The sequence below is a fragment of the Elgaria multicarinata genome, chromosome 2, assembly GCF_023053635.1.
Source record: "Elgaria multicarinata webbii isolate HBS135686 ecotype San Diego chromosome 2, rElgMul1.1.pri, whole genome shotgun sequence".
NCBI lineage: Eukaryota > Metazoa > Chordata > Lepidosauria > Squamata > Anguidae > Elgaria > Elgaria multicarinata.
Genome location: NC_086172.1, coordinates 66,845,587 through 66,866,017, shown reverse-complemented (window position 1 = coordinate 66,866,017; position 20,431 = coordinate 66,845,587). Strand labels below are relative to the sequence as shown.

At 39.7% G+C, this 20,431-nt stretch overlaps 1 protein-coding gene across 1 annotated transcript in view; it reads left to right on the top strand.

The window, feature by feature from the left end:
• KALRN (kalirin RhoGEF kinase) overlaps positions 1 to 20,431 on the top strand; it is a 559,448-nt gene that overhangs the window by 284,616 nt on the left and 254,401 nt on the right. The window contains exons 6-9 of the mRNA XM_063116666.1: positions 1,734 to 1,856; positions 9,373 to 9,564; positions 17,293 to 17,424; positions 19,745 to 19,975. Coding sequence (XP_062972736.1) covers positions 1,734 to 1,856; positions 9,373 to 9,564; positions 17,293 to 17,424; positions 19,745 to 19,975 — 678 coding nt within the window. The remainder of the gene's footprint in view (positions 1 to 1,733; positions 1,857 to 9,372; positions 9,565 to 17,292; positions 17,425 to 19,744; positions 19,976 to 20,431) is intronic.

Sequence of the window (20,431 nt, the reverse complement as noted above, 5' to 3'; positions counted from 1 at the left end):
CTTTTCCCCCTGTCCCTTCTCAGCTGTCAAGTGCCTCTTCATGGAACTGGGCTATCCTTACACATGGCAGCTGTGTAACAGGTTGTTTGGTCTTGTATCTGTTAAATGTATACATTGTAATAAATGAAGCAGCCTCTGTTGCAATTGGCTGAAGTTTAATTCCTGGGTAGAGCATGAAGTAGAGATGGGAGAACCAGGGATGCTCAAGCTCACCAAAATTCTCCAAACTTCACTTCAAAATTCAATTTGGCCCATTCCATTTGCAACCTGGTGTGTGTGTGTGTGTGTGTGTGTGTGTGTGTGTGTGTGTGTGTTTTGGTCCATTCGAACATGAAATGTGTGCACTTCAAACAGGAAAAGTGTGCATTTTTCAAAAGCGACACTTTTCCTCCATTGAGTGAAGCATGAAAATGTGAATTTTTAAACGTATGCAATTTTTAAAAGCAACATAATTTTTAAAATGCACACTTTAAAATGCATTTTTAAAAAGTCTACATTTTAAAAAAGTGCATGTTTTTCAAAGGTGAACACAGGTTTGAGGAATTTGCGAACACTTTAGGAGAACATGCACTCTCCTTTGTGTTTGGGCTTGTGAAGCGTTTTAACACCATGCCTAAATACTGGTGAAAGGACAGCCTTATTCATTCTGGATTGAATTTACATCATGTTTGAAGTTCAGCTGCCTGAACTTCAGCATTCTGTTCCCTCCGTGGCTAAGCAGATGCCCCAATGAGAAGCCCACAAGCAGGGCATGAGCACAATAGCACCCTCCTGCTTATGTTCCCTAGCAACTGGTATCCAGAGAGACATACTGCTTGTGGTAATAGAGGTGAAATATAGCCATCATGTCTAGTAGCCATTGATAACCTTATCCTCCACAAATTTGTCTAATTCCCTTTTAAAGCTGTCCAAATTGGCAGCCATCACTACGTATAGCAGGTGGCCTCAAAAGACAAACTGAGTGGGTTGGCAAAATGTACACAGTTTATCAGAGAATCCAAAGGGTACTGCTTGTTCTTTTATGTAACCACAGTATGCAAGAGTACAACAAATTTTAATTTCTAGTTAGGAATGTTGTTGGACTGCCCCCTTTTCCCATGTGAAACTACTAACCAAACTAATTATAAGAATGAATTGGTTTACAGAAATGTCTGTTCTGTGGTTGGTGAAGATGAAATGGTAGAACTTCAGAGCTGCAGACACCATAGGAATAGAGACTGTTAACAAACTTGAAATGTTGATCCCAAGAAATCCCTCTCTACCATTTTCTGGTTCCATCTGCTGAGTTCCCTACCATCCCCAGCAGATCTAAGTAGTATTCTCTACCAGCCCTTCACTGCAGAGGTCCTCCTGCCAGCTTCCTATAAATCTTAAACTAATCTTGTCCACTGATAGACCAGAAAGTGTATTTTCATAGCTTTTCTCACTTACCTACTTAACCATTTGGGGTTGAGTTTGCAGCAGTTTTATCAATCATGAATGATTAAACACTACAGAGATGTCCACAGTCACATGGAAAAAAATCTAGAATGGCCCAACACAATAAGCCAGAGCAATCCATTCAGCTGCACCTTACTACATTACTAGATTTACTTAACAGAAGTGTCACAAGTTCAGCATCAATTGCAGTTTTGGGATAAAGGACAAAGGGTACATCTGCAGCAGCTTACAGCTCTCTGACCAAGGTGGGCTTTCCCCCTGCTCCTAGTCATGACTTTCTCTTTCTCTTTTAGATGTTTGACTGGATCAGCCACAACAAAGAGTTGTTCCTGCAGAGTCACACTGAAATTGGGGTGAGCTACCAACATGCTCTTGATTTACAGACACAGCACAACCACTTTGCTATGAATTCCATGGTGAGTACATGATGTTTTCTCTAAGGATGTGTGTGGGACAGAGATGAGAAAGTCAGAGGGGGTGGGGGATATTTAAAAGAAGAGGGAATCCCCTGGAGGCTTGATGGGCAAAAGGTCAGGTTAAGCATCTGTCAGCAGCACTTTTTCCAGAGATGTGTTGCTTCATCTGTCTTCATACTGATTCGTGGTTGCTTTCTTTATTTAAAAACAAGTCCATCTTTAAAAGTAGAGTGGCATAATACAATCTTTTGCCGGGTTCCTGAGATGCCCTTAATCAAAGTCAGTAAAAGCAGAGCTCAGTACTGTAATAACTTAAACTTTTTCATATGACTTCTGTTTCTGTATCCTAAGACTAATCAAAGCATCAAATATGGCCAGGATTTGATCAATTAGGCCATTAAAATTCCATTTTGAACTTGGAGTTGACATATGAATTCCAGATAATAGACCATTGAGCTTATTGGCACATTCAAACTGCTGCCATGTGCATGGACAAAGGCCCCATTCCTGCACTCTCTTGACACTGCACAGGTCTTTGGTACAATCCTCTTCCATTCCAGAAATCATGTTGCCTTTCTGACCAAGTTATCACTCAATAAGTAGGGAGGACAATAATTGGGTAAGAAAGACCCATGTCCACTTGGCTGCTTATTCACCTGCTCCCATAAGATTGTACAACAGGTAAGCAGCTCCCATACTACTGCATGTATATGTGAGTGCTGCCTCAAAGGAGTGTTGATACAGGTTCTTCCTGCACCAGTATCATACCATTCCTGTTTTCTGTGGGTCAGAGGTTCCATGTGTCCCCTTGGCATTCTCTCACTTCAAAGTACCTGCTGTAGGAGGCACAGTTACAGTTTAGCACTTGACTCCCATAGCATTCACAGCCCCACGCAACAATTGGTCATTATTGTCTAATTGCTTGTTTGAGGTTTTAAAATAATTGATGTTTATCTGCTGGAATTCTGGAACAACTTTGAAAGAATAATAATAATTTTAAAATGCCATTGCAAAAATTAGCACAGGTTAAGGTGGTAATAGGCCTCCTGACAAGCTGCGGGTGTCTAAGTGTTTGGCATAAGTTGACCATAGGTCAAGCACTCATTGTGATATGAGAATGTACTGTTATCATCAGCTTCTGGGAAAATGTAGAACAATCTGCTTTTGATATTCAAGGTCACTAAAAACTGCATGTCATGTTTCATAGGACTGGGAGTGATAAACGTAATGTTCTATCAGAATACTAGCTCTGGTGATTACAGTCGGCTGACCCAAGTCCCATTGACTCTATGCTCTGTTTTGAATGCTGAATGGGACACCCACAATCAGGTTCTAGTTGAATTTAAAGCCAGTAAATATTACTGCTGTGCCAAAAATTTCATCATTCCATTTTTGGCATTGCGTGTGGGGCGGGGGGAACAAAAACTCAGGCAAAGGAGGCTTGGAGAGGTGAGAATGTCGGAGAATTTTCTCCTTAGGGAGGGGCACAGGGTTTCCACATGCCTTTTTAAATGTAACCAGTTATTGAGAGGTCTTTTTTTCTTTCTTTTTAATCACCCCCAGCATTTTCAGGAGCCCAGGAGTTCTTCCAGAATGCTTATTGGAAAGGTTGAATAAACAACAAAAAAGACTTGCTGGGCTCCTCCAAATGCTGAGGGAAGGGTAATGGTGTGTTTTGTTTTGTTTTGTTTTTGGAAAAACTAAAAAATAGGAAGAAGGTCTTTCAGCAACCAGCTACACTTAAAAAAGGTATGTGGAAACCCTGTCTCCAATATTCCCCCTTCCCTGCCAAGAGACAGAAAAAAAAGTGCCTCTTTCACAGGGAGAGAGAATGTTCCCAAAAATAGGGGGCAGGATTCAGCCCAGCACTGGTAAATATGCTTCTTACTTGGCTGCATATAAAGTCAAAAATCACAGCAAAAAAATATCTACTTGTTGGCTAGCATATATTCCTTACCACATGATAAGCACTTATTTCAGCCAATATATGCTGCTGAAGTTTTCTTCAGAAGTTTAAGTTGGTGGCAAAATAATTCCTGTAAGTGGATGGATGCTGTGTAGTTTATCTTAATTCATCTCTACTGCTTACTGGGCTTGCTTGTTCAGCATGTTGAGATAAACTTTGCCAGGGACTTCCTATATAAGTGTTATTTTGGAACACTTGTCATCTAAGATGCCATGTTGTAGCTTTACTCAAAGGTTAATACCTGGCCTCATGTTCCAAGTACCTTGCTATGTTACTGGAGATGAAATGTTCCTGTCTCATCTAGGTTACCTAGCTTATCCTCTCCATGCCTTTCTTCTGAGTAAGTAGAGAATCAGCATTAAGGAGTAGGATGGACAGTTTGATATGGGAGGGTCTTTATTTGTAGGACTCTTCACAGCCAGAAGATTATTCTGTGATTCATGAAGCATAAACACAGCCTTTGAATAATTAATTTCTGAGTTTCATAGGGGGCTGTCACTAGCTGAGTATTGATTAGTAATGCCTAGTTTTACACAGCATGTGCTCTAGTAATGGCTATGGCTGAGACCCAATCCCTATGGGGTCTTAACAGCTTTCCAATTACCTTTCGTTTTGCTGTTACAAAACAGAAAAAGAAAAATTACTAAAGGAAAATGCCATTAAATGCACTCCTCTAAGCATTCTCTCTATGTTCCTTATTTTCAGCACACTTTCTTCCTGCATGCTCCTTCTCCATCAGATTGTACATATTACACACAGCTGTTAATTTCCATCACCATCACTTTTTAAAATAAACTCTCAGTACATCACATAGTTAGACATTTTCCTTTTTTTCCTTTCAAATAGCTAATATCCTAAAATCTGATAGCCAAAATCATCATAATACTTAAAACCCTGGCAATATTTACTCTTCCTTGTGTGTTTTGTTGAGACTTATTGGAATCCAGAAAATCTCATTTTTTAAAAAGGTAATTATATAGTCTTCATAGATGCAAATATGTTTGAAAACATGTTAAAAATAAAAGGTGTATGTATTAAATTTGTATTTATTTATAACATTTCTATACTGCCTAATAGCCAAAGCTCATAAATGTTTGTGATACATGTGGCAAAATTAGGGGGGGGGGGGAATAATAAAAATTCATTACATTTTTAAAATCACATAATTTCTTAACCAACTTTAAAGGTGTTGTTTTTGAGGGAGCTTAACATTTTTCACATTTGCCATTCAAATTAATAATTTCTCAAGAAATCCCCAAATATGTGCCATAAATCTACTAGATGGAAATTTATCAAGTTCATCTAAAAGTAAACAAATCACTATTTCACTAATTAGGGCTAACTTTCTTAGGTTTGAATCAAGAGGAGTGTGTGTGTAAGCTCTCTGTATGCATCAGAATATACAAAAAGTTATGGGTTGGAAACAGTAACTCCATGTAAGATATAGCATGGTTTAGCTATATCTTATGATATATTTTCAGTATAATTCTCACTGTGGAATATTAACTTACCTGTCTATTGAGACATCAGAAAGGATACTAAAAATGCCATGGCAACATGAGAGATATACAACAGAAAACGTCTGTGGTTGCAGGGTGGAGTCAAATGAGGGCTACAACATCAGGAAATCCCATTTGTGTTCAGAGCTCTTTCTATGGGCTGGGAGGCGGTTCACACAAAATCCTACGGCCCCTGGTACACAGTCTGGGGACTGTGGATTTGCTCTATAAGGCTTATAAATGCTTGTGGACATATGGATTATATATCTGAATCAGATTATATATCTGACTTTCTCCCCACTGTTCCTCCAACAGTAGATCAGCATTGTGAAGGGTTTCTTCTGAGTAAAAAGCAAGGAGGGACTTCCTTGACTAGCCCCTTCCTAATAATTCATTGGAGTTTCACTCAGAATATTCTCATGGTGCTGATCTGTTAGCATAAAGTCTACAAAATTCTCTGGATTTGGATTTTGGGGTTCTAACTTTTCCAGACATTTTAGAGTTGCATGAATGGGCATTCCTCCAGGTTGAGTTTTTCAGACATCTGAAAAATGCATGAGCAGTTTCCTACAAATTTTAAGAATGTCATGTTGCCTCCCCTACACTATACAGTATATAATAAATCATGATTTAAAAAATGCACAGATATCATGCAATCACATCAATATCCCTTTTCCATTGTGATTAATCAACATGCATATGTATTGGTGCTCAATAGCCACAAACGTAAAACTGTGAGAAACTATGTAAGCACCAATTCTAAAATTAGTTTTAGAAAGTGCTTGAATTAAACCAGAAGACAGATGGAACAGACCACAGGGCAAAACAAGGGCTTACAATGATAACAGGATGAGGAAAATCTGTACAACCCTAAAAGCGACACTGACTGTACAGTCTGCGTTGTTGGATGCTGAGTAGTTTCCATATGTCACAATCTGTTGCATTTCTGCTACAGTAGTTCCAATATATAGATTGCAGTTGTTGCAATTCAAATCCCAGCAGAATTCACTGAATACTTTCAACAGGTCATTGGCCCTGTTCAGATGTAATGGCAGCGTTTGGCAGCAATTTGAGGGCTAATATGCACTATGTGTGAACCGTTTCCAGTTTGTAGCAAATATCTTCCAATGCAGCATTCATAGGTTATTTCTGTGACATCCAAATCCAGATATCTAGGATTGTTCATGGGTTAAATAACCCCAAGTTAACCCAAGAACAAACCATGGGTTAATTTGAGGTTGTTTAACCAAGAACAACCCCAAGTGAAATCACAAAACAGCCTATAAATACTGCATTCATAGGTTTTTGATGGAATCTGAAAGCAGCGTGCATCCCTACAATTCAAGGACCCTAACCCATTGCCACCAAATGCCAGCATTATGTCCGAAGAGGGTCATTGTCAGATCCCATTGGTAAAATAGGCTTAGTGAGAAAATTTGTTTCAGATGGCAGTTTTGATGATAGATTAGATTAAAATTATATTTTCCTGGGGGTAGACTAGTTAGTTTCTTGCAACAAAAACAACGAAGAGCCTTGTGTCACCTTAAAGTTTAACACATGTATATCATTGTGTTCACTAAACATTGCAGTAACTTTTTTTATAGAACTTTTTTTTAATGGAATAAGTCTTTTATTATAATTATGCAGTATTTATGTCTATATGTTAATATGTCGTATTAAAAGAGAAAACTGGCTTTAAAATATATTCGGTGATCCCATTAATCTCATTACTTTTCTAAACCAAGCTGCATTGTTCTATTTAAATGGGTACAAATCACACTGATTTATATTTGAATAGTCCAGTGCACATGCTGCTCATTCTAATTGAAGCTATTCATAACTGTTTCACTTAAATTGGTTTATGCTTTGTATGTGACCCCTTCGAAGGGTGAGTCATGACTTCAGAGAAATGTGCAAAGCTGTTTTCCAACATGGCTACAATAGCCCACCCATTGTCAGGGAACTAATTGTCAAAAACTAGGGCACATTGCACTCTCTTCCTAGAGTTAAAATGCATAGGAAACACATTACAATTACCCACTAATGACATCTTTCTGAAATAAGATCTTAACATTTGTCTTTTCCATACACTGTACTCTTCATATTATGCCAAGGCAATAGGCACTTCAATTACAGTCTGCATCAGGTCACATGCAATTAGTTTGTTAAAGATGCCAACATGGGAATTGGGCTCTCAAAGAGATTGTATGAGAACAAGTCGTTGTTCATTAAAGTTTCTCCGATTGTTGTGTACTGATTCAAGATTACTCCTTCATTTGCTGCAAAGTCAAACCACAACATGGGTTCCTGCAGAAGATCATAGCCTCAGGCTAAGGTCTTTCTAGACTTCACAAAGTCTTCTTCCACTTTGGGTTGTCTTGTATTGGGGTTCCCCCCTCCATTATTCTGGTAATGGTACTTTGTGAAAGGACCAATTTTAGCATGTCCCATAAATTCTACAGAGGAGGTATTCTGTACAAGCTAAAATTTCCAAATACTGCTCAAGAGTATTTCCACATAGAGCAGAAATCAGCCCTTGAGGTGAACAAATGATAGTGGCAAGATCTTTGTATACCTGGTCTATCAGACTGAGCTGATAAAAAGCACTCCCTGTCATTGTACAAGAATAGGATTGTATATACACATCATTCTATAAAAGTGCATTTGCAATAACTTAATGATGTAAACTTACACAAAGATGTGCAAAGAACACCAGTGCATACATACTACAATGATGAGTCAAGGTAAAAAGCAAGTTTGCTTGGGTTCGTGCATCACTTATTGCCAGCAGGAATGACAAATGTTTCAGAACAAGAGACATGGGATAGAGTGGGAGATAGTACTTGCCCACAAATAATGGCAAAATCAGCTGTTAAAACAAGTTTTATATTCACTTTTTTTTTTGCATTGCTGTTAATTGCAAAGGGAAAAAAGAGTTCATAGTCTTAGGCCCTGTTCAGAAGACACCTTAAACCATGACTTTAACCACGGTGGTTAAGCCAGAAAGCCGGGCTGTGTTCAGAAGACACCTTAAACCATGGCTTTAAACACGGTGAATAAGGCTTTCTGGCTTAACCACCATGGTTAAAGCTGTGGTTTAAGGTGTCTTCTGAACACAGCCCTGCTTTCTAGCTTAACCACCATGGTTAAAGCCATGGTTTAAGATGTGTTCTGAATGGGGCCAGTGAGAGATAATTTGCTTTGCCTGGGTTCTGGTTTTTCATATAGACTGCAGATCATTTGGATATATGTCAACTTCAGTTTGACTCCAGTGGGGCAAGCTTGTTCTATAAACTAGAACTAAAGGAACAGAGGGGGAAATTAACAAATAAATACATCAGATATCCATTATACAGATTTCTTGTACATAAAGAAAATTATGAAAGAGTTGTATAATGTGTGTGAAATGAAATACTTCGGTAGAATCTTTAAGAAAGAAAAGAAAGGAAGGGAGGTTTTAGATAGAGTTCCTATGTCTACAAACTTCAGAAATTATATAATCAACAGATTCCTATGGTGCTGGTCTTGCTAGACTAGACCACTTCATTTTGTAAATGTGCTGTTGTGGATTTAAATACTCCTCCATATAAACCTCCACCTAGGAAACTAACCAGAAGAATCCTTCTGCCTGCCATTTTCTCCCTTCGATTTCAAAGTGCAGGAAAATTTGCTTATGATGAGTATTCAGGCATGATATCCTACATCTGCAGCAGGGTTGCTAACTTGTGGCCCTAATAATGGCTTTGTCTACAATTCCAAACTTCCTTCGCCATTGGTTATGCTGATGGGAGTCGTAAGCCAAAACATCTGGAAGTCCACAAGTTACCAATTTCTGATTTATAGGATGAAATGGTACAATCTAATAATGAAAACTGTACCATATGATTATTCTGACCATTTAATTAGGCTCTGAGATTCTCTTAAATGCTATTGGATTATGCACATGGTCTCTTTCATATCCTCCCCAATCCTTTACCTTTTATGCTACTTTATGTTTGTAAAAAAAATGTAAAGAGGGTCGCAATTCTGACATATGTTTATTTCTTCCCAGAATGCCTATGTGAATATAAATCGCATCATGTCAGTGGCATCCAGGCTTTCAGAGGCTGGCCATTATGCATCTCAACAAATTAAACAGATCTCTACCCAACTAGATCAAGAGTGGAAGAGCTTTGCTGCAGCACTGGATGAGCGCAGCACCATTCTGGCCATGTCTGCTGTGTTTCACCAGAAGGCTGAGCAGGTGCGTAAGTTTTAATGAGTCAGATAAATCTTTGGCCTCTAGGTGGCTTTGGGTATTGGTCTGGTTTAGATCATTATCAACATCACTGAAACAATTGATATGCCTTAGATTTTTCAGTGTTAATATGTTGCAAATAGGATTGGATAGATCAGTTCAGCAATGAGATGTTACAGCCCATTCCCCATTGGTTGAATCCATTGGGAAATATCCAATAGGCTCCTACCACTTGTGGCTGTGAGCCCCCAAATAAGCAGAAATGCTTGTTTCTGTAAAGCACAATGCTCCTTCCACAAACGAGTATTTCCATTCATTTCGGAGCCTGCCTTCACAAACTAAACATTGCGGCCACAAGCAGTAGGGGCTGTATGGGGACCATAACTGGTGGGGCTAGCCATGTGCAGACTGGTGGTGCAGACTGGAACCGGTGGGGCTGGCTGTGCCCTCAAACTTCCCGTTGGATACTGTCTATTGTCCTATACAACTTTTTGCCTTTGTGGACTACAAATCTGCCAAAAACAGAATAAGAACAAGAGGAATATACAGAGAAAAATGTTTTAACAATCAAGGTGAGTTTTCAAAATGAAAACAACAGAGACTATGGTTAATGCCATGGTTTAAAGTGTCTTCTGAACACGGCCCTTGTGACACTAGGTTATGCATTTAAAAAAACAACCAAAAGTATCAGTGTTGAATATACAGTCTCTCTGTGCTCCATATAAAAGGTTCAGTGTGCCTCACCCAGCATGGAAACACATCTGAGTAACAGTGGAATTTTATATTCCAAAATGGAGGAGTCAACATTTCCCCCTTTCTGGGTTTTAATGAACTTAGGGGCTGCAGGGCCCAGTTGTAACCATCACATGACCTTTAGAGACTAATTTGAATGTCTGCAGACCTCTCCTCTCCCACTTCATCTTGGCACTCTGAACATGTAGACTTCACCATCTATTCAGATTCCCCTTTCCAATATTCACCCTGCCCACCCCCACCATGCCTGCTGTTTCTAATATGTTGCCTGATGAAAAGATCTGTAGATAAGTAGAACCATGCTGGATCAGACCAAGTGTTCATCTTGTCCAGCATTCTGTTCACACAGTGGCTGACCAGCTGTCAATGTAGGACATGTCACAGCAGGACATGAGTGCAGCAGCACCCTCCTGCCCATGTTCCCTAGCAACTGGTATACATAAGCTTACTGCCTCTAATACTGGAGGTAGCATAGAGTCAGAACTAGTAGCCATTGATAACCTTCTCCTCCAGAAATTTGTCTAATCCCCTTTTAAAGCCATCCAAATTGAAGGCCATGACTATGTCTTGTGGTAGCAAATTCCACAGTTTGTCTCTGCGCTGTGTAAAGAAGTACTTTCTGTTACCTGCCCTGAATCTTCCACAATACAGGATCCTCAAAACCCTGGATGTTGCCCAACCCTGCCATATATTCATTGCCCATACCCATGACTGAACTGACCAACCATCTTACCTTCACGTTGAGTCTCTTCAACAGTCTGGAACTCCATGTCAGTGTTGAGAATTCTTGCCTCATGCCATCTCATTGGCTCAGATTCATCAGCACCCTTTTCGATTTCAAGCCTGGATGCTCATATCTGCCAGTGAGCAAGGCAGAGGTTCTTGTTGGCCTATCACCAATGTCACCTTCAGTATGGACCCTCAGGCATCTTAAATCCAGAGACTCTGGGGACACAAGGCAGCAACAATGGCTGTCACCCCATTGGATGACTGTGTAGGAAACAGCTCCAGCATTGCTTCCTACACATGTTCAGGCACATTGAAATCCTCAGAGTGTGACACTTGCTTCAATCTGCTAGGTTCATCAGTTGCTCTGTTGTGGTCACATCCAAGCAACCTGGTTCAACAGATCATGTTTTCACCACTATTGCTTTCAGTCACAATCACCATCATGAACACACTACAAGGGCCACAGTTCTGTTGTGGCCTACAGAACTGTGGCTGAATATCAACACACTTGTACTACTAACTGTGATGAAGGCTTTTCAAGCATTTGAACCTTATCTTTGTGGCAGAGTAATCCAGGTGGCCAGCATCTGTTACATCAATAGATAGGGGAGGGAAAAGACCTAGGATTTTCTTGAACCTTACCCTGGAGCTATGGGACTGCTATGTGCATAAGTATGATACCCCAGTAGTTGTCCATCTTATGGGGGAACAGTTTTTTGGCACACCTGTTCAGCCAGACTGGAATATGCTTGTGTTAAGGGATGGTAAATGTGTAGCCCATAGCTTCTTTTGCCTGTTGGGGACTCCGAGCATTAATAACTTCAATCTTTACTGCAGCAGAGAGGGAGTGGGCAATGCATCTTCCTGTACAGGTGGACCAGACTGTTTCTCTACAACAGGAATGGGAAACTTGTGGTCCTTTTGATGTTTTAGACTGCAACTCTCACCAGCCGTAGCCAGAATACCAATAGTGTGGTCCAAAACTTCTGGAGGGCTACAAATTGCCTGCCCCTTTTATACATGTTCATACTCATCCCACTTATTATCAAAATGGTGGCCATGATTGAGTGGGACAGAGTGAACTGCATCTTGCTCATTCTGTGGTGGCTGAGACAACCTTGGTTTCACAGCTTGCTCTCCCATTCCAGTGGGGATGATTACTGCAGTCTGAGTATGGCAGACCTTCTGTCTTGGAACGGAGACAGGATTCTCCATCCTGAGATCCTCAGCCTTCCATCCCTTTTGATCTTTTCAGAGGAGGCAGAGAAAGTGTTAAAGGCATTCCATAAAACAGGGATACCCAATCTTTTTGAGCCAAAGGGCATATTTGGAATTCTGAGAGTGTGCTTTGGTCAAGAATTCTCTCCCTCCTTTTCTGTATGATTTTTGCAGCATATAATGTATGCTAGTTGTTTATACCAGTCTTTGAGATGTTTGGCAGTCTTTTCTTATGAAAAATCCTTTTTTATATTTTCTGGCACTCCTGTTTGTGTTGTTTGAGGCCCCTACTCCTGTTCTTGGATAAGCCTTTACAACTAGGATTCAAGATTCAGTTCTGGGGCCAAGTTGGACATGATAATGATTTGCATGAAATCCCACAACCTTTAGGCTGAAATATTCAACCACTTAGTCTGGAGGAATCTTATTGAAGTAACATGCCTCACAATCTGGTCCTCTACCATCTTTCTAATCACATAACTGCTTAAATATTAAATGCATCCATTACTGTTTTACATAATGGCTCAGTTCAGACAACACATTTCTCAATGGTGGTTTTAGAACTCCACAGTAAAGTTTTTATACCACCGTTGAGAAATGTGTTGACTGGAGGGAAAACTCCACCCCATGGTGGAGGGTTTTGTTTTTTTTAGAAAACACTCCATGCTGAATATCCACACAGTCCAGAGGAGAGTTCCTGCAAAACCATTGCGTTGTGTGGAGGGCTCCATGGAGTTTCCTGTTGCGTTGAGTGGACTTTTCCCACCGGCTTCAGAGTTCTCTGGCAAGAGCAGTGAAAGGAGCAAGTGCTACTCTAGGAGAGCTGCCAGGATTGAGTTTTTTCTTTGCAGCAATGGCTGATGGGATACCATCAAGAGGACTGGGGGAGGAGAGAGGGCAGAGGAACTGTCAATCAAATATTGCATTGCCTTTTACTCAACTCCACCATAGCCCACAGTCACACAACGGTGGAGTTAAAACATGTGGGGGGGAATACCCCCTACAAACTCAACTGTTGAATGGAGGTTTCCCACTGCATAGAGAAACGTGTGGTCTGGACAGAGCCAATGTAGAGCCAGGCTCCTTCCATATGTAAAATGTTTACTTTAATAGACATTAACTGCTCATGGTTAAGAAGGGGAAATAACTAGTGGATGTTTGTTTGATTAAGAAGGGAAGTTCTTCTGTTCCTAACTTTTAACATTCTGCAGCTGTAATCCTATTCATGCTTACTTGGGAATAAATCCGATTGAAATCAGTATGATATCCAAGCAATCATGCATAGGATTAGTCTGAACTTTTAAAACAAAACTTAAATGCTGGGGATAAGATCCTCCAACAAAACTCTTACTTCTGGAATTCAGCCTCAGCATCCATACAGAGCAGCTTCATTACACTTCTGGAAGCTGCTCAGGATCAGATTCTGATATTGCCCAACTGAGGAGCAGCCTGCATTTTACAGCCTTCCTTTTGAAAGGCATTTAAAATCATTCCACATAGTGGCACATCTTATCATAAGGGAAGACAGCGAGGAAGATGCATAGGGAAAGCTGTTTAAGCCACCTTAGCATGACTGCTTCCTAATGCCCCTCCCTCCAGCTGAAATGAACAACTGAAAAGGGGGCATCACTTTCTTTCTTTTTTAAAAAAAAGACTGTTGGACACTTTCCAAAGTCTCCCAGGACTATGTAAACAGGAATTAGATGGGGTAGGAGAATCTAAATAGTCATTTGGACTAAGCAAGACATTAGAGGGGAGAGAGTTTTGATGTGGCAGCACTAAACCCTAAATGCCGGGAGCATGGGGGAATGATACAAGACCTGGTTTGCAGTTCCATCAGCTGGGACTGAAATATGTAGTCAGCTCTGGTTTTTCTAGGGAGCTATCCTGTTGACTCATCATCTTATAACTCCCTGGTATGCTGTGAAAATTACAATGGGAGCCAAACAGCAATTGCCAGACGATGATTCCCATTGAATGGAGACTATTTAGCATTTACAGTGTGTTCCTAAGCATGTTTACTTAGAAGTAAGTCCTACTGAGATAAATGAGACTTGTCCCTAGTAAAGTGTGCTTAGGTAGTCTTATCATTATGGTTGCCTTGATCACATTAAGTAGCTCCCTTTTCTCTGTGTTAATAAAATTATCTTCTATACTTCAGTTATGTTTTTATCGCATGTGCTTTTAGGCACACATACACCTGGTGCCTCTTTCCTGTCACTAGTAACTAGAATTTCCATTTGTGGAATGCTCATTTTTAACTCTTGCAAAAGTGATTGTTATTTTAAACATATTTTATGGGTCCTGATGTTTGCAGACACATATTGTACCAGCTGCATTTTATGTGAATCACACATACGCTGAATTCATTGAGCTCTGGAGAAGCCCTTTATAAACATACCTCAGGTACATGTCTGTTCTACTCTGTGGTTATGGTTAAAACCGGATTGTTTCCAAGTGATCCCCAAAGCAAATTTATTTTTAATGCTTTGTTTCATGATTGACCTGGGGTTTGAGGTAGAATCCAGATTATTGGGGCCATAGGAAGGAATAGAGTGAAGTATCTGGATGTATAAATTACCTAAGTTCAGATGCATGTCACAGATATCTATACCCCAACTTGGGTTTACATTCAGGAAAACGATTAGCCTTCGAGATGCATGTCCTTTTCCACGCTCAAATGCATACCCTAGTGCTCATATGGTGAAGAAGGAAGAACCCCAATTTAAAAAACCACAGCCACTTGCTAAATCAGGTGGCTGTGGGGAATTTTTGTAGCATTAAGAAACCTCATCTTCAGTGCAATTGAATGGACAATTGTATTTGCCTGGAATTAAATATATGTGTATTTACTGGCTTTTTATTTTTTCTTCTAGAAGATAAAGAGCAATCTTGAGAACTTATGAACCTGCTTTATACTGAATCAGACAATTGGTCTATCTAGCTCAGTATTGTCTTATTAAGATTGGAAGTAGCTCTCCAAGGCCATTTCTATACCTGCCTTTTTCCCTGGGATCGTCCCAGGATCATCCCTGTGCATGCAAATGACACACAGGGGATCCCGGGAGCAGGCAGGGACAATCCCTCCATTTTCCTGGGATAATCCTTAGGTGTAGATAGGGCCCAAGTATTCAGAAGGAGAGGTCTTTCCTAAAAGGATGTCAGCCCTCATACATGAGATCTTCCCAAGTGGAGATGTGGATAATTGAACTTCAGCTGTCTACATACCAAGCATTTACTTTGCTACGGAGGTACAGAAACCCGCTATTTAGGAACATCTAGGAACTACTAAATGGATTTTCTAAAAGAGGAGAAGCCTAGCCATTCTGTGGCAGTTTCCCTTTATTGGGTTTCCTAGTTCCACAATGCTCCCTTTAGGGACCAAAATGGTCAACAGCTATGTTTTTGTCCTCTGCAAAAAATTCTCAGATATCCCCTTGTTTGGCTGCATTTGTATTCCTGAATGTGAATATAACCTGAAATGGATTCTTTTTTGTTATGTTATGATACTTACCAATCAAAGTTTAAAAAGAAAAGAAAAATGAATAAAGACATCCAAATGAGAGGCTACAGAATTCTTTTTCTTTTTATGTATAATTTGATAGTCAAAGTTTCCTGCATTTCATGAATTTGGGTTCAAGAACTTTGGCAACAGGGATTAATCTCTCATATATCAATCAAACAATAATAAGTAGGTGCACTAGTTATGCATAACATGAGACCGGCACCTCTCAAAGGGGTTACACAGCAAGCTCTGTGAAAAAATCATAACATGGAAATGTTAATTTCAAGACATAATATTTATTTATTTAATTTGTGACACTTATATACCATTGAATGTAATAAAATCCCTCAGCGGTTCACAATAAATATTAAAATACTTTAAAAACACAACAAAAACACTTCCAACTACAGTAAAAAAAAATAATTCAAGGAGCAGTAAATGGAATGGCATGATCAATTTAATTACAGCCCAGGAAAAGCCTAGTTTTCTGGAGACGTTTAAAAGATGCGACATTTTCTGCCTCCATAACTGCAGGGGGGAGGGTTTTCCAGAGAAGGCCCACTGTTGGGCCTTCTCTGGAAAATATATGATATTCTGTGCATTTTGGAATTGCCAGCAAGGCCTCTTCTGATGATCTTAAAGGTTGCCTGGGTATGTATAAGAGAAGGTGATCTGTTAGCTGCCCTGGTCCCAAGTTATTTAGGGCTTTGTATGACAATAACATAAACTTGCATGTGGCCCTGTTGTGATTTGTTTGTTAATTTTTGCAGTTGGATGGTTCAACTAGATTTATTTATTTATTGCATCTATATCCCGCCTTTACTTCCTCCAAGTACCCCAAGCGGTGTACATAATCTTCCTCTCCATTTTATCATCACAACAACAACCCTGCAAGGAAGGTTGGGCTGAGGGTCTGTTAGTGGCCCAAAGTCACCCAGTGAGCTTTCACCCAGTGAGCTGCTGCTTGTCACAGAGGGGTGAAAAAAACTGAGTCTTTTGCACGTTTTCCTTTTACACAGCTAGTAAAGGGAGATTTTGTTTTTTATTGTTGCTGAAGTTGTGGCCTGGCCTTGATTTAGGGTAGTAATTCTGTGCTATCTCAGCCTGAGTTCCAAAGAGCTACTTTAGCTATGCTCAAGGGATTAGATATGCCCAAGGGGCCGTGTGGCTCTTTTTCTTTTCTTTCCTTGTTCTGTTTTTTAAACATGCTGTTATTACAGCATGCATTTATTTTGATTTTGAAACTTCAGGAGCTGTCCAGAACAATTTGGCATGCAGCTTTGGAGAGAATGAGAACTACTGATTGAGAAACATAGGCCCAGAACCTATGTTGTACAGTTGTGCAGTTTTGTGGATCCTAGACATGGTTTCTCCTTAGAAATGGATTCTTTGTCTACTCTAGTTCTCTTTGTTATGATGTGTACTGCTTTAAAATTGATGTTGATGATGATGATTTTCATATTCCCTTCTGCTGCTAGTTGTCGGTTCGTTGCAAGCCAGTGAAGTCTTTTTGGAATCTCTCTTTTCAGTTCCTGTCGGGTGTGGATGCATGGTGCAAAATATGCAGCGAGGGAGGCCTCCCATCAGAAATGCAAGACCTGGAATTGGCCATCCATCATCATCAGTCCCTTTATGAACAGGTCACCCAGGCCTACACGGAGGTGAGTGCTTCCAGAAGAGACTTTAATAATACTAGTAGATTGCACAGCTTAATTAATAGAGATAGTTGGGTATGCATTTGGGGTCCAGAAGGGTTATCAGCTGAATATTTTGTAGAAAAGCCATTTTTTTGGCTTTTCATTGCCATGCTGACATGACTGCTTAAGCTGCAGTGTGCCCCACTAGCCCGAATTCAATCCTGCATGCTGCGATTTTTTTTTCTTTAAAGAGGTGGCTGAAGTAAAGAAGGAGAGGGAGAGACTGAGTTTATTGGGGGACAGGATTTAGTAAACAGAGAATAAGAGGGCTAGAAAGTCCTTCACTTCTAAAACCCCAATCCAGCTCTCCACCATATTTCTTTCATTTCCATGAGGGCTTTTTAACATCAAAGTGGGGAATGGTTTTGCACTTTATGAGGCTGCACTGAAAGAAGTCAGAGATACAGCCTTTTTTGTCTACCTGAAGCTTCTACATCTTATCATGCCAGAGTTCGAAATAGAAGTAGAACTTGAACTGGCAACCTGAGAATGCCAAACTATCCCAGAGATGTACTCGCAGCTCTGCAGGAAAGAAGGAAACCAATTTACAGCAATAGGCCAAAGGCGATGAAGTTGTACTCCATGCAATCTGAAAAGGCTTCTGAGTCAGGCTTTCTCATTGGCCTAAGCAACTAGGGGAATACTCTTTCTGTTGTTTCTTGCTATGGATCACCATCAGCTTGCCCACTGCCTTTCCTGTTTTGCCTCATCTCACCTTCAATTTACTAGGAGCTGAGTCTGGTGCTCCATTGGGAAGAGGTGAATAGAAATGCATAAGTTCCTTTTGTAGTGCTTCTTCATAGTGTGCTAGAATCAGTCCTGAGTAGTAATGCTGTCAAAGTTTGCTTATAAGTGGTGTGCAGTGTAAATTTATCCAGTTTGCAGTGCATGAGTATATTGAGGTAAGCCTCCTTGTTTAAAGATGGCCTTCTCACAATTTAAACTGGGAATGTCAAAAGTGCACATGCATATTTTCTGCCTGTGCAGTCTGCTTCCCTTAGACTAGGCTATAAAAAAGGCAACTGCGGTGTTGTCTGCTGCATGTTAGTTCATTGCTAAAATTCAGAAAGCTCTTACCTTACCTTATGCCTGAAGTGCAGGGAATGCATCATGTACATACTATCTTACAGAAGCAATCCATGAATGGCTGTTAGAAAAATACTTTTTTTTTACCTTCTACAATTCACCACCACCACAAACCTCGCTCAACCTGTCAAGTAAAATAATTGCCAGAGAAAGCAAGTAGTTAAAAAAACAAAGGCATGCTGACTAATGCAACAATTAATCATGCCTGAAGAATCTCAAAGAAAACGAAAAAAGGAAAAGCAAATTTTAAAATCCCAACATTTGTGATGTGCATGGAAGGAACACATTACCGTTTGCTTTAAAATGATCAGTGAAAGACAGCATATGAATTAAACAAACAAATAAATAAGTACTTCCCAAGCAGCAGAATGGATGCATACACAAACATAGAAAAATAATTTAGAACTCTTGGGAAAAATGTTTTTTTTTTATTGTTCATTTATGTTTGTATTTAGTGACCCAAATACGATTTGAGCTGGTGGGGAGGGAGTTCACCCATCTCTATCTGTGCTGATTCTTTCCCAACTGATGATAAGATATACACTGCAAAGCTGCTCTGTAAGTGCATTTTGACCTTGAACAGTCCTTTAAAAATGCAAAGCACTAACATAAAAGAGACTTATTTTTAATTCCTAAAGGGAGCATTGGAAGGTTTAAATGGCAGCTAACTGCTTACATTTAAACAACTGGCTTCTTTCAAAACCCATTCATTCGTCGGTAGAGACTTTCCAGACTCAGAAAATTTGTGTTCTCTTTCTTGGTGTTTCTGTAACAAACCCCTATAACCAATATGGATTTCCTTGGTGTTATTCAAAGTTAAATAGTAAATATTGTATGTAGCAAAGTAGTTAGTGAGGTTCTAATTTCCTGATATTTTTTATTAAAATAACAGGCCTGAAGGAAAATATTGTTGTGTAGGAGGTCTGATCCTTCTCTGTAATACTGGTATAAACTAAAGGCAATTCCATTCTTCCACATAAAATTTTCACCATTCATATAAGTATATCTAAAATGGCAGCATTGGAAAGTATTTGTCTCTGATTTCCTAAAATGAAAGTGAAGTTTGTGAATTACATGTCTTGCCTTCGGGAATAACTATCCAATGACCTTGCAGTTCTGACCAAGTTTACATGGGCAGCAAAAAAATTATGTATGCTTTTTTTTAATTATGATAGATTTCCCCTCTTTAATCTTACAGGTAAGCCAGGATGGAAAGGCTTTGCTGGATGTCCTACAGCGTCCCTTGAGTCCTGGGAACTCAGAATCTCTTACTGCCACAGCTAATTATTCCAAGGCTGTTCACCAAGTTTTGGATGTAGTCCATGAAGTCTTACATCATCAAAGGCGCTTGGAGAGCATCTGGCAACACAGGAAGGTCCGGTTACATCAGAGGCTTCAACTTTGTGTTTTCCAGCAAGATGTTCAGCAGGTATTGTAAATTATTAGGCTTGTGAAACTGCAGCTGAGACATAGTCCATTGTAGCCCTAAAATTGTTTGGAGGCTCATCTGGAAAACCTTATAAACAATCTGTATATCTCCTGATGGTGTGTAGGCTGATAAATTGAAATATAAAATAACTTTCATACACCCTGCCATGTGAGATGTCACCATTTATTAGGAAAGCCTTTTGAAATTATTTTGGAAATAATCTTTGCGAGCAGGTAATAACTATCAAAGCCATTGCCTCTGCCTGAAGGATAGTTAATAGAAAAAAGCTGCACCAATGATAAAATTAACTATACCACTATGAAATTATCCAGATTACTTTATCATTGTATATGTCTATGAGTGATGTATAGAAAGTGAATTGGAAATCATTTATTTTTTCTTGAAATTAGCAGGTTGCAGATCTAAAATTAGGTAATGAAATTATAGCACAGTTGT